The sequence below is a fragment of the Lethenteron reissneri genome, chromosome 67, assembly GCF_015708825.2.
Source record: "Lethenteron reissneri isolate LAM-NWPU_2019-01 chromosome 67, ASM1570882v1, whole genome shotgun sequence".
In the NCBI taxonomy this organism is placed as follows: Eukaryota; Metazoa; Chordata; class Hyperoartia; order Petromyzontiformes; family Petromyzontidae; genus Lethenteron; species Lethenteron reissneri.
Window position 1 is genome coordinate 5,692,385 of NC_083845.1, and position 12,755 is coordinate 5,705,139.

At 41.7% G+C, this 12,755-nt stretch overlaps 1 protein-coding gene across 1 annotated transcript in view; it reads right to left on the reverse strand.

The window, feature by feature from the left end:
• The window catches only part of IVNS1ABP (influenza virus NS1A binding protein), a 68,855-nt gene that overhangs the window by 38,885 nt on the left and 17,215 nt on the right, over nucleotides 1-12,755 (reverse strand). The window contains exons 2-3 of the mRNA XM_061578749.1: nucleotides 7,959-8,368; nucleotides 4,985-5,113 (exon numbers count right to left, since the gene is read on the reverse strand). Coding sequence (XP_061434733.1) covers nucleotides 4,985-5,095 — 111 coding nt within the window. The 5' untranslated portion in view covers nucleotides 5,096-5,113; nucleotides 7,959-8,368. The remainder of the gene's footprint in view (nucleotides 1-4,984; nucleotides 5,114-7,958; nucleotides 8,369-12,755) is intronic.

Consider the following 12,755-nt stretch of genomic DNA (forward strand, 5'->3'; position numbering starts at 1 on the left):
ATCTCTCGTGGAGGTCCTTCTGTTGCCACACAGCAGGGCTGCTCCTTGAGCTTAGAGTTAAATTCTAGATTTGAAGCTTTCGTGACTGCAAGGATTCATATTCTTAGGTTTTTTTTCAGCCGCACCACCTCTACATAAGAAGGCTCAGTCCCATTTACACGCACCTTTACATCATCCGCACCTAGTTTACACAACAAAGGCTCATTCCTAACAGCGTGCTTCAGCCGCACCGAACCTCACAAAAATAATATCCAGGGCCTACCTTGGCTCCTCCCACCCTCAACCAGTATATATATACAAATACTGTTTTCTTGAAATATCTCTCACTTGATACAGCTATCGTGCTGTGACGGTTCCACCTGAAGACGGAAGCTTGTGTTGCCTCCGAAACGTCGTGATTTTTATTTTACTTTTATTAATTAAAATTTAAAATTTTTTACCTACTTGGACTTATAAACTCCATGCCCAGAGTTGATTCCCAGTCACAACGAACACCAGCGGTTAGCGATAATCGTAACTCGTCGTAGACCACCAAACCTACATTGACCAGCTTGGTAAAGTATGGTCGAGCAAACACTCTTTACTGAAATGGTGCAGGGGAAAGCCATTAATCTACCAGTAGCTTGGGCAAAGGGCTATTAATTACTATATTACAGTATAGTTCAGTGTGGCCTTGGTAAGTGTGACTGTTCCTGGAACAAATTCAAGCATTCCTTATGCTTGTCTGCATTCAAAAAGGCAAGCAGCCAAGATATCAGCACGGTTTAATTATTTTTTACAATGGTAAATAAAGCGCTTTTTAAAACCTTTTAGTTTGAGTAGGGTTTAAACACATCAATCAGCAAACATTGTGCATACCTTCACGCTACAAGCCAACACCACCTTTATATCTATTCCAGATGGCTCTGAACTTGTGAATAAATTGGGACCGATGGGCCAAAAATTCCGCTTTACAAACTAAATTATATTCTTGGTTCTTTCGGTAGTCACGTAGAAGGCAAATAAAATAATAAAAATAAAACATAATAAAATCAAATTCACGACGTTATATTATGTTTAATTTTTATTATTTTATTTCCCTTCTACGCGACTACCGAAAGAACCAAGAAGATGAATCCCTGCAGTCACAAAAGCTTTAAATCGAAATTTTTATTCAAATTATATTCAAAGTTTTCCCGTCACTGTGGGATTCTGCCATGGTTAGCACACTGGATTACAATCCAGAAAGTTGTCTGTTCGATTCAATCTCCGGGCATGGCAGTCCCCACGCCTCTGTCGACCCAGCAGTATAAATAGGTATGCGCCGCAGCTATTCGATAGGAAGGTTGGTTGTGTGGTGGGGTAAAATGTGGGTACTAACACTTCTTCCAAGCTGTATGACCAGCGTGGAAGTGGCCAAAATACCCTCAAGGAGACACTCTAGAGCTCTCTCGTGTCAGTTTCTCTGCCAGCAGTAGTGCGCATGCAGGAAATTGCAGGGCTGTAATTGACAGCAAAATATTGGCAACATGAACTTTATATATTAGTTTATACATTCTTATCACCTGCACTTCAGTTCACGAATAAACAGCATATGGAGTTGTGGCATAATTGTTGCAATACATATTTTTACGCAATATTTTCAAACCAAAATGTTCCCGTTACGGTGACAACAAGCACAGCAAGTACAGCCCCCGCTGTGCTTATTTTAAACACATTACCTACGAAAACAAAACACTTTTATTTTAAACAAAGTCTTATCACTGCTTGTCAACTCGTTCAGTATCGGGCGGTTGTGGACGTGTACCAGAGGTCGCAACCGGGTACCCGATACCCGTACCCTACCCGATACCCGGCTACCCGTACCAGGCCGGGTACGGGTACCCGTTTGCGACCCTGGTGCGGCCGGGTACGGGTAAGGAATCAAAACCCGTTTGCGACCTCTGACGTGTACCACGCGATGCAACAAAAAAAACCTCGAGTTGAAAAGAACCTGACCCCCGTCAGAGGAGCATGACACGGACTGCCCCTTTGCGTGGGGTGAGACGCGTCATCGGGGCTTGCGGCACGGACGCCGATAAACTTTATACAGACAAGAGGTGAACAAGTGGCTCAGCAGGTCAATTGCCGTGTCAGCACTCGGGGCCAGGAACATTGAGATCCACGTTTCAAATTTGGGTTGCAGCTAGCAGTGATTAACCCAGGCTCTCAAGTGTAGCGAGCTGATCGTTTCAGCCTGGTAACGGATGTCTCAGGGGGGAGGGAGGAGAGAATCTAATTAACTTTGGTTTGACACTTAAATTGGTTGTATTCCATCTTTGAAAATTAACCCCTTTTTGTTTCATTTTTAAATCCTTTATATTAAGTTCACTTGCTTGCTTGCGCACTTACGACAGTGCAAATCTTTCGGTCGTTTTTTAACCCACTTCCCGTGATCCAATCGAGCTGATATTTTGCACACACTCGTTGTGCGTGACAATTTATTTTCGTGAAAATTTTCTCGTTACTTTGCACTTTTAGGAATTATTTTATATTTAATTACCAATTGCTTAATGGTGGCAGGCAATCATCTGACCCATAGGTGGCAGCCATCTCAAGCCAGAGGACGAGAGGACTCTAGCCGCCACGCATATAAAGGATTATAGTGAAAAACTTAGTTTTTACGGGTTAATTTTTTATGAGACAAACATCTCCAGTAGAACAGTACGTGAGAAGATAACATCGCCTAATGTGGATCAAGAGGCAACTTGGAAGGCACCTCTCAGCAGCGGTTCTGTGAAATCTCATTCCACAGGCCGTTCCCAAACGTGGGGTGGATGCACTGCTAAATGCGAGAGTTCGATGGAAATGTCTTCGTGCCATAAGACAAAGACAGTGGTAAAAAACACGTAGGACAAATAGGTGGGAAAATAAAATAAACAAACATGTGGATTCACATAGCATCTAAATGTGACCGCATCTCCTGACGCTGTACAGAAACAGTGCGGATATTTACTTTAGCAGTCGGTCATAGGCAGGCAGAGGAAAAAAGTCTTGAGCGCAATCATACGTACAATTGACTCCTACACCCTCAGAATTATACTCAAGAGATATACAAACCCTTAGATTTACATAAACCCTTACACAACACAATGTGATTTAGATTTGTTATTTTTTTTTTATCTACGTGGCTTTACCGAAAGACCCAAAGAATATGAATTCCTAGTCACGAAAGCTTTAAGTCAACATTTAACACAATGTGGAGTTATTTTAATTTAAATGTGACCCCATCTCAAGGCTGTACAAATACCGTCGGCATAGTTATTTTATAGCGGTAATTAGTCATAGGAAAAAAGGGTAAAAAGTATTGAGATTGGACTTGTAATAGATTTTAATAAAGGATACTCGCATAGAAACTAATAGAATCACATTCTTTTAGACTGGAGAAATCTTAAGAGCTATGAAGCTCGTTTTCACCAATATCCAGTAGACTTACACAGACACCCATATATTCACAGAGATCATGACAAATTAGACGTAGATTTATACAATAGCTAAATGCAACGGCATCTCAAGACTGGTGGGCACATTTTACAGAGGCAGTTAGTCACGGGCAGAGTAAAAAACAAGGTGAAAACGTCTTCTTGGTTCTTTCAGTAAAGTCACGTAGAAGGGAAGTAATAAAATAATAAAAATAAAACATAATAAAATAATTCTCACAACGTTTCGGCCACAACACAAGCAGCCGTCCTCAGGTGGCCGAAACGTCGTGAGAATTATTGTATTATGTTTTATTTTTATTATTTTATTACTTCCCTTCTACGTGGTGACTTTACCGAAAGAACCAAGAAGATGAATCCCTGCAGTCACAAAAGCTTTAAATCGAAATTTAAGGTGAAAACGATTATCAGAAAGTGCAGAAGCTTAAACACACAGCATTGCAGCTTTGGAGACTGAGGCACACTGCACCACCCAGCTGTGTCTTTCCCACAACCACATGGTACAGTCCCACACAAGTTCACTGATCACACAAACAATGTACAGCCTCGGTGCGTAGGATACTCTTATCAGCAGCTGTTACGACATAAGCAGAAGTTGCCTTTAACAAGTTCAAAACTAGGAACCATTAAACTATTTTTATTTTATTAAAACTACCAAGCAAGGCCCACCAAGCTATAGAGTTATTTTTCAGAAGCGACCTGGCCACAAAATTATAGATCAACGAAGTTGCTTTATTACCACGAGGATATTTATCACAAACACTTTAAAAACGCAGGTTGATTGTAAATGTGGAGGGCAAAACTGGAGGACCCAGACAAAAAAACCATGCGACTATGGGGAGAACACGCAAACTCCAAATATACAGGTGTCAGGATCAAACCCACGACCTCCTGTATACCACGCGAGGGAGTTAACATCTCCTAGTCACCTTGATGCCAAGTTGAGCACCCTTTGGATGGCAAGTAGCTGTTGCAGTCTTAATTTATATATTTTGCATTGAAAAACCAAGGAAAAAAAGTCAGATCATGACTAAAAATTGAATGAAGAATCTTTTCATTGGTAAAATTGTGTTGTAATTTTCAAGACACATGCGCGAAATTGTGCATTAAAAAAAGATACGATTTTTTAATGTCTGTTGCGCTTATAAAGTTGTCTGTTTATTTAATAGATTCATAAAGGTGTAGATTTTAAATATGTGCTGCTGTATATTCCACAGATTAATAGCTCTACAAATTATGAAGATTCATAACACCATACGCCCTACAAGATTTACACCACTACCTTATAAAGAGGAATCATCATTACGTGTGACAGTCAAAACAATATTTCATTCTCACAGCTGTAAAAATGTTGATTTGAAATAAAAAACAAATCTTTTTTTTATTTGATTTCACAGCTTTTGTTGTACAGATATTGGTGAACCCCAGGATCTCAAGCAGGGCTGGTTCAGCTCTCTCGGACCTCCGAGTGACCTGGCCACCACGTCACTCAGCCGACATCATGCTGTCAAGTGTTTGATGCCCACCTGCAGCCGAACGTCACAGAACTGTCCGCTCTTGCGCAGCGCGTTCAGCTTGGCGGCCGTGGACGCCCAGAGGTGGTCGTCCTCGAATACAAAGCAGCCGTTTGCCATCATCGTCGATTGAAGGGAAATCTGTACGGGACAAAGTGAATTAAACATAATTGACATCAAAAGACAGGTCACACTTGTATAGCCTACAAAGGCTGTTTGGTAAAGTTATGTTCCCGAGCGCCATTTACACACAAACATCCCTGCCGTGTAGCCTGAACAGACTTTTGGGGCAAGTGCTGTTAGCAAATAACCACCCCTACGGGATACATGTGAAAAAGAGCTTTATAGCTCAGATTCCTCCAATATTGGCGAATGCAGAGCAAAGTGACGTGATCAGAGGGCAGTGCATATAATGCCATTGTTTTACTGTGACTACACCTCTATCACCGATGCTTCCTGCCTTTCACGAACCTGTACCCACCAGCGTGAAGTAACATAAAATAACCACAACGACCCACACGGCGCGCGAAGGCCCTCATCCAGCAGCAGTGCATGGACAAAAGGGTTAAACGCGTACTTTGCTGGCACTGAACGCAGAGTTGATGTGGCCAGCACACCATCCTCAGCCACTTATCTACCCGATGCCGATATTTATACACTGCGCCAGCTGCTCATTCAACCTAGGGGAGGGGCCAGGACGAGTTCAAGATTTCACTCACCAATGATGTTTAGCCGTGGCTGGAAATCACTCAGGTTGCCAGGTTCAAAGCGCAGAGTGCTAACCACCATGCTACCTCCCTATTTATCCATGAAACATTTCAAATAAATGTAGGTCTCAGCAATGCACTTCATGGCTCATTGACACAACTGCTTTTTTTAAAAAGATGCAAGCTGATAAAATCTCAAAAGCCAGCGAGATGTTGAAGAATTCTGTTCACACAACTCATGGGCATCCTGAGAGCACTGCGTGTGTATTTTACCAAGTTCAAGGCTTGGCAAAGCAAGTACTTTAAGGTCTTGAAAAAAAAACTCTCAAACACCCAAGAATTCCACTTAAAATCCTTTATGCATACAAGGCTAGGTGGCATTGTAATCAAAATGCTCCACTCAAACTATCATTGCTCCATACATTTCTTTATCAATCCACCAATGGATAAAGTCCACCCTCCCCAGGAATTTAGGTCATAGGGGCTATCCGATCATACTTCACCATCCTGGTCAGTGTGGCTGTCTAACAGGCTGGGAATTGAACTTTGGACTGGCAGGTTCATAGAGCAATGCACGAATGATTGCACAGTCACGCGACCCCCCATTATCATCTCTCTAGAGTCGATAAAATGAGCACCACTTTATGGAAAGTCAACAACAGTCAACTTGTGTATATACTAACTATGGAAATGTGGAATTTCCATGACGGATTCAGGGTCCCCAAAGGAAATAAATGCAGTTCCCATGCTCATTGAAAACCGGGAGACAACTTTTTTCACCTTAGCTAATAAGCAGATAGCCAAATGTCTGAAAGACAATGCCATGAGTAATTTGAAGCCCTTCACAGAATACAATGAGATAATGATGAGAACATCGGTGTAATTGTAGCACCTACTGACAGCCTGAACCAGACACAAAACAGGACAAAGTCCATTTAATGTCAATATACAATATTCTATGCAAGTGACCGAATTTTAAGGCGACAGAACAAAAAATCATGAGAATATTTACCTTCATAACATAAGCTGAAATAAGTCCGTTAGAACGGTGGTCAGTTTTTAGATAGGAGGTACACAACAGAATCCGATAATCCACGTTGATACGGTGAGGACCGCATCACGCATCCTGTAAAAATCTGCGGCTCGCCGCATAATTTGGGAGAAAATAATCTGCAAATAAACGTTCATGCCAACGCAGTGTGCGGCAAATTTAATGGGCGAACGAGCCACGGCGTTTCCATTAACCCACAAAAACGCGGCAGATTTCAAGCAAAGCACCAGAAGCAAACTAAATCTGCAATAAATTTTGCAGATTACGAAGTAACTTTTTTTCTAAAAACCAAATGGTGCAAAATCTGCCATATGGGGTCGGTCGCTGTTAAAAGGATTGCTTTTACACGTTTTAGATTTCATATCCAAGTCTAAGAAATGCAAAACTAATTTCCGCACCGCATCTAGGCAGATTGCAAAGCGAAATTAGAAAAACTGCTAAACTAAAAATAAATCTAACCTCCCCATTTTCCCTGCAGCTCCGCATTAAGCCCCCAGGCACTTCTAGGAGTCACGGTTTGTGGCGTTCACCCAGCCGGAGTGCCGTGCGATGAGACCAATAGCGATCTTCTCCCCAAATCCGTGAATTACAGCTATTTGCAAATTATTTGTTGACGGACGCTCGTATTTCTGCTGTATATTTGTATAGCGAAGCAGTGTCATGATTGTGGTAAGATTAACGTTTATAATCTTAGGTGATCCATTTATTCAAGAAAGTCCAAGTCAATGCTCTTTTCTGAAGGGTACTGCATCGGTGTGATGATTGATTAATTCCATTTAAAATCGCATTATACAGTGGCGTATTTGTTTAAAACCCCTATTGAGAGGTCTTTTATGCTATGAGACATCTCCTTTACCAGTGGCAAAATATAGTAATAGGTTTTTACCCTTTTGGCATCATCTGGTCCAACACCAATGGAGACTAGGCTCTAAGAAAAGCTGTCTCGGGTGTGGACCAATCAACTTCAAGGACAGTGCTTATCATGATCAGAGTTGTTTCTTTTGTTTGCATTTTGACTGCTTGTGTTGTGGTTATTGCAAACATGATGCCTTGTATAAAGGTGTCAGTTTTTGCACCAGTTGAAAGGGTACAAACCTATTACTAGGTCTTTTATGGTTTGATGTGGTGGTTGCTTTCCTTGGGTGGTTATGAAACACTTTATATCTGCCATATGCAAGTGCAAACATCCAATCATATGGTGTTACCGCAAACGAAATAACATACGTACCAAGGGTGAACGGGCAGGTCTTGAAATGGAAAGAAGCCCTTCAAGTAGTCTCAAAGGTTTGTGCAAAACAATAAATAATTTAAGGAGTTAATATTTTTTGTCGTTAACTGAAGCTAAAAAAAAATGCTGTATATTGCAACTCTCTCAAATTAGAAGGCCAACTAACACCAGTTATTTTTAAATTTGGACAAATTTGTTGTTGTTGTATGGCTTTGACAGCGAGTGGAAAATTATACAATAAGTCTTTAAGAGTCGAAATGGAAATTCTTGCAAGATTGTGCTCGTCTTGCAAATGGGTAGTGGAGTGGATGTACAAATATATATTTTAAAAAAAAGTAAATATGGAAGGGGATGATATGTAGAATGCTCCACCGAGGCTATAGATTCCTTGTACCACTGTCTGGTTTTGGCTGAAACACAAAAAAGAACAAAAAAAACATTCAACTCACAGAATACAAATCGGACAATCTTAACGGTTCATTCTCCTGCTACGAATCATGGGCACACAAACATTCCTTCCGCACAGCAGAGTCATCCAATACTTCTCAGAAAAATTTACAGAAATAAAGACTATCTACAGAAAACCAGGCAAAGTGGCAAAGTTCCAACTCCATGAGCTTCCATAAACCATACAAATGCTTTTCTTTTATATACCGATTTGAAATGAAAAACAGAAGACAGCGAATTATTAATAATTTAAAAGCGTATAGTAAACCGAAGGAAAAAAAGCATTTAAAAAATCTATAATTTTAGATGAATCAATACATTTCGGGGTTGAGTGATGGTACAGGGTTACGATGTTACGCTGTAGACTCGGCAAAACAGAGTTCAAATCCTGACCGTGGCTAACATCAGTTGGCAGGTGGTTTCTGAACTGGTCCCTGCTCTTGCCGCGCGCGGTACCAACCCCACGTTGACCAGCCAGCGTGGCGAATTACTCTAAATATCCCCCATGACGAACACGGCATGGGTAGGCCTTCATCCAGCAGTGGATTAACAAAAGACATGTATTACCGGTAAAAAAATGTTGGGCCTCCAAAATTCGAGAACATGGACCATTAAGTTATTTTGGTAGGGACAGAAGTGACGCCGAAAACCAAAAGAGTGTGTGAAGCCTGCTACCATATGCTAGCTGCATATAAAACTATTTAAAAAGCATTATTTTGAAAACTAAAAGCTCATGGTGTTGCAGTGACGGTTAAAAAAAAAACTCCCATATTTTTTTCTATCCACAAATATATCTTTTAGCCCACCAGACAATTGCCTACCCAAGGCCAATATTAAATCAGCAGCATTTGTTTAAACACCCAAATCCTGCAGCAGTTTCATGTAAACCCGGACATAACATGAATGATGCAACACAAGGGGAACTGTTAGGCAGGAAATCACGTTTTCAGACTTGAGTGTGCTTCCACCAATGAGCCCCAACACTCAGAAAATCGAGGACAGTGAGCTGCCCACGTGGCTCAGACAAGAGCTGAGCTGGCATTGCAGAGCCCTCAGCGATGTACAGCGATTCTTTGAGGAGGGGCTCTCCACACCATGTCGGCCACGAGGGCTATTTAACCATAATGCACCGCGGTAGGTCAGTCCGGGTTCGTCAAGGAAAGCAGGCAGCACAAATGAGAGAGTAGTCTACAATTATTAACAGAAAATGACTTTGCTGCAATGCCCTCTGCTGCCCACCACCCAGCCTAGCAGCCGGGCACGCATAGCCATGCTCAATCCTAGATTTTAAGTTTTCGTGACTGCAAGGATCCATACTCTTTGGTTTTTTCGGTAAAGTCACGTAGGGGGGGAAACAAAATGAAAACTAAATTAAATCACGACGTTTCGGAAACAACACAAGCCTCATCAGGTGCGACTGCTCCAGAAAAATTACTGTAGCGTATAAATATACCCTATATAAAACCACGTGTCTCTAAATAGCTCGCTTTAAAAGCTACAGTAATTTTGCTGGAGCAGTCACACCTGATGACGGAGGCTTGGTGTTGCTTCTGAAACGTCGTGATTTCATTTAGTTGTTTTCATTTTTATTTTGTTTTCACCTACGTGACTTTACCGAAAAAACCAAAGAGTATGCTCAATCCTGCTTAGTTTCTGAGACGACCGCATATAAAAAAAAATCTGTACCAGACAGTCAACATGGTGCAGACCGAGTGTGTGCTGCACGTTATAGGACAGATGAATAGTTAAAACGTTCTTGTTGTTAAAAAACATAATGGGGGGGGGGGGGGGGTATAAAAAAACATGAAAAAGAAAACAGTGATCGAGTTGTAATGGTACCAACACCAACAATGTAAAAACTGCATTTATAACAAGATAAACAGTGTGCTCGACACAATAAACAATGACGAGCACGCGCACTCAAGAGGACGGGAAGGAGACCCCAAAGGCAAATGAAAACACTCGTTGATATGGAAAAAAAGAAAATGAAAACAGGTTTACACAGGACACAGCAAGCCACTGTTAACCGAACACACAAACCGTTCCTATTCACGTGGGTTGTTAGACGTCAATCATGAGCAATGGAGCGTACGAAATATGTACTGTACTCTTACACCAGTGACTCATTCTAGCATGTTAAAAAGGAGGCACTTGCACAGCGGTTAGCCCACTGCACTAGGAACCAGTTCAATTCACGGCCACAGCAGAGATCAGTGGCAAGAGCTATTAGACCCAGCCCTACCCCACCCAACGCTGCTAACCAGGGAGGTGAAAAATGGTAAAAAAACACATGACAAATAAGGGTGTGGGGGGAGGCCTTTTTAGCGTACTGGGTGGGAGTCAAAATGGCTTCACGTGAATTGGTTCTTTCGGTAAAGTCACGTAGAAAGGAAATAATAATTATAAAAAAAATATAAAACAATATTGTTTTAAATATAAAACAATATTGTTTAATATTTTTTTAATTTTATTATTTCCCTTCTACAGGACTAAAAAAATTATAAAACAATATTGTTTTAAATATAAAACAATATTGTTTAATATTTTTTTTATTTTATTATTTCCCTTCTACAGGACTTCACCGAAAGAACCAAGAATATGAATCCCTGCAGTCACGAAGGCTTTAGAATCAACATTTACCTTGTGTGTGGCTTTAAACAATATTACAGACACAAATTAAGCGTGTACAACTTCAGCCTTGAATAAGTATTGGAAACAAGCGATCAATTTTGTAAATATTTACTTCCTTAGTGCGTGTATCGCCGTTTGAGTACACATGCGGTATTTTATGCATAACCAAATGTTCAGTACAAGGCTAAAAACAAACACCATGTAAGAATGGCTTATGCATGTGTTAATGAATTATGGGTTTTTTGGTCTGTATGGTAGATCAAGTAAACCAGGAATATACAGTACAGGTCTTGTCAATCCACTGCTGGACAAGGGCCTCCACACAGCATGCTGGTCAAGGGAGTTATCGGACAGTAATACTGGTAGGAACCTTCCGGTTACACCAGCCCACAGGGGATTATTGTGTCCGTCCGTCGTGCAGGGTGGGGCTGGGTGGGAGGGGCTGGTCCACCCCGTGGTGCCCTTATAAAAAACTCAACGTTTAACCTACTCACACCGGCTTGTGCCCGCCCTCAGTCGGGCATATTTGCGGAATACACCACGCCGCCGTTGACCCTGGCCATTGACCGAGCAACCCAACGATCCTACCAGCTCACAGAAATGTGTTTTACCATCCTGGTAAGCGTGTAGGCCAGGGGTGATGGCAACCTGCGGCTCCGGACCTGCATGTGGCTCTTCACAATGACTGCTTTGTGACATTAACAATTATCAGAGACCACCGTCCCGTATTAAAAAATCACATGCATTGGCGGCTCTTGAAACATTGAGGGGGCTTTTTTTTTACTGAAAAATGGCTCTTCTTGTTCTTTTGGTTGCAGACCCCCTGGTGTAGGTGAATTAATGTGAAAACATTCACCTAGAAAACAAATACATGGCAGAAGCGCTATGTACCGCTGCCCACCAGAGATGGCCTTTACCAACACCGTCATACAGTGGTACATGTAACTAAAATAAGGATGTATTGACCTAGGATTTAAATGGGAGGCAAATGCTAACCACACACACAGAATTGTCTACGCTAAGAATAGCTCATTTCAGATTCGCGCAAATGTATGCAAATATGCCCTCTAGGCTGGAGGTCGGAACAATACTGTAAAAGACAAACGGTACACATAACAATACAGGGCACAAAAGGCAAACCGTGCAGGCAGTTCAAGTGACAAAAGAGGAAACCATACATCTGAAAAACACCACACACACGGTAACAATGGACACAGAACCAGGCACAAAGGAGAACACACTAAAAAATAGAATTACATCTCAAATCACAGACCACAACCCTGAATTGTGACAATTCATTGAAGCGTGGTGGGGGGGTGAGGTCGTGAATCATTACATGCTTAATACTACAGTACACACATGTCCAGTCTATTGTCAATCCAATAATGTATTAGAGCCTCCCCCTCCTATGCCACATCAGTCATGGGGGATTATTTGCCCCGACTTGATCGTGGTCAGGGTGAGTTGATGAAGGCAGGGGAGCACAGATGAGTACAGCACAATAATGTGTTGTTATTTTTTGTTGCAGAGTCTTCTGCTACTCACTGTTGCCTCGCAGCCGAAAAAACAGTGCTGCGGACAGCGATTACCCATCCAAGCACTATCCGGGAACCAAACCAGCTTAGCTACGGGATGTCCGATGAGATTGGTTCGCATTTGGAGCAATTTGGTGAGAGGCAATTTATAGTAAAGTATAACGTCGCATATCCGACTCTCACA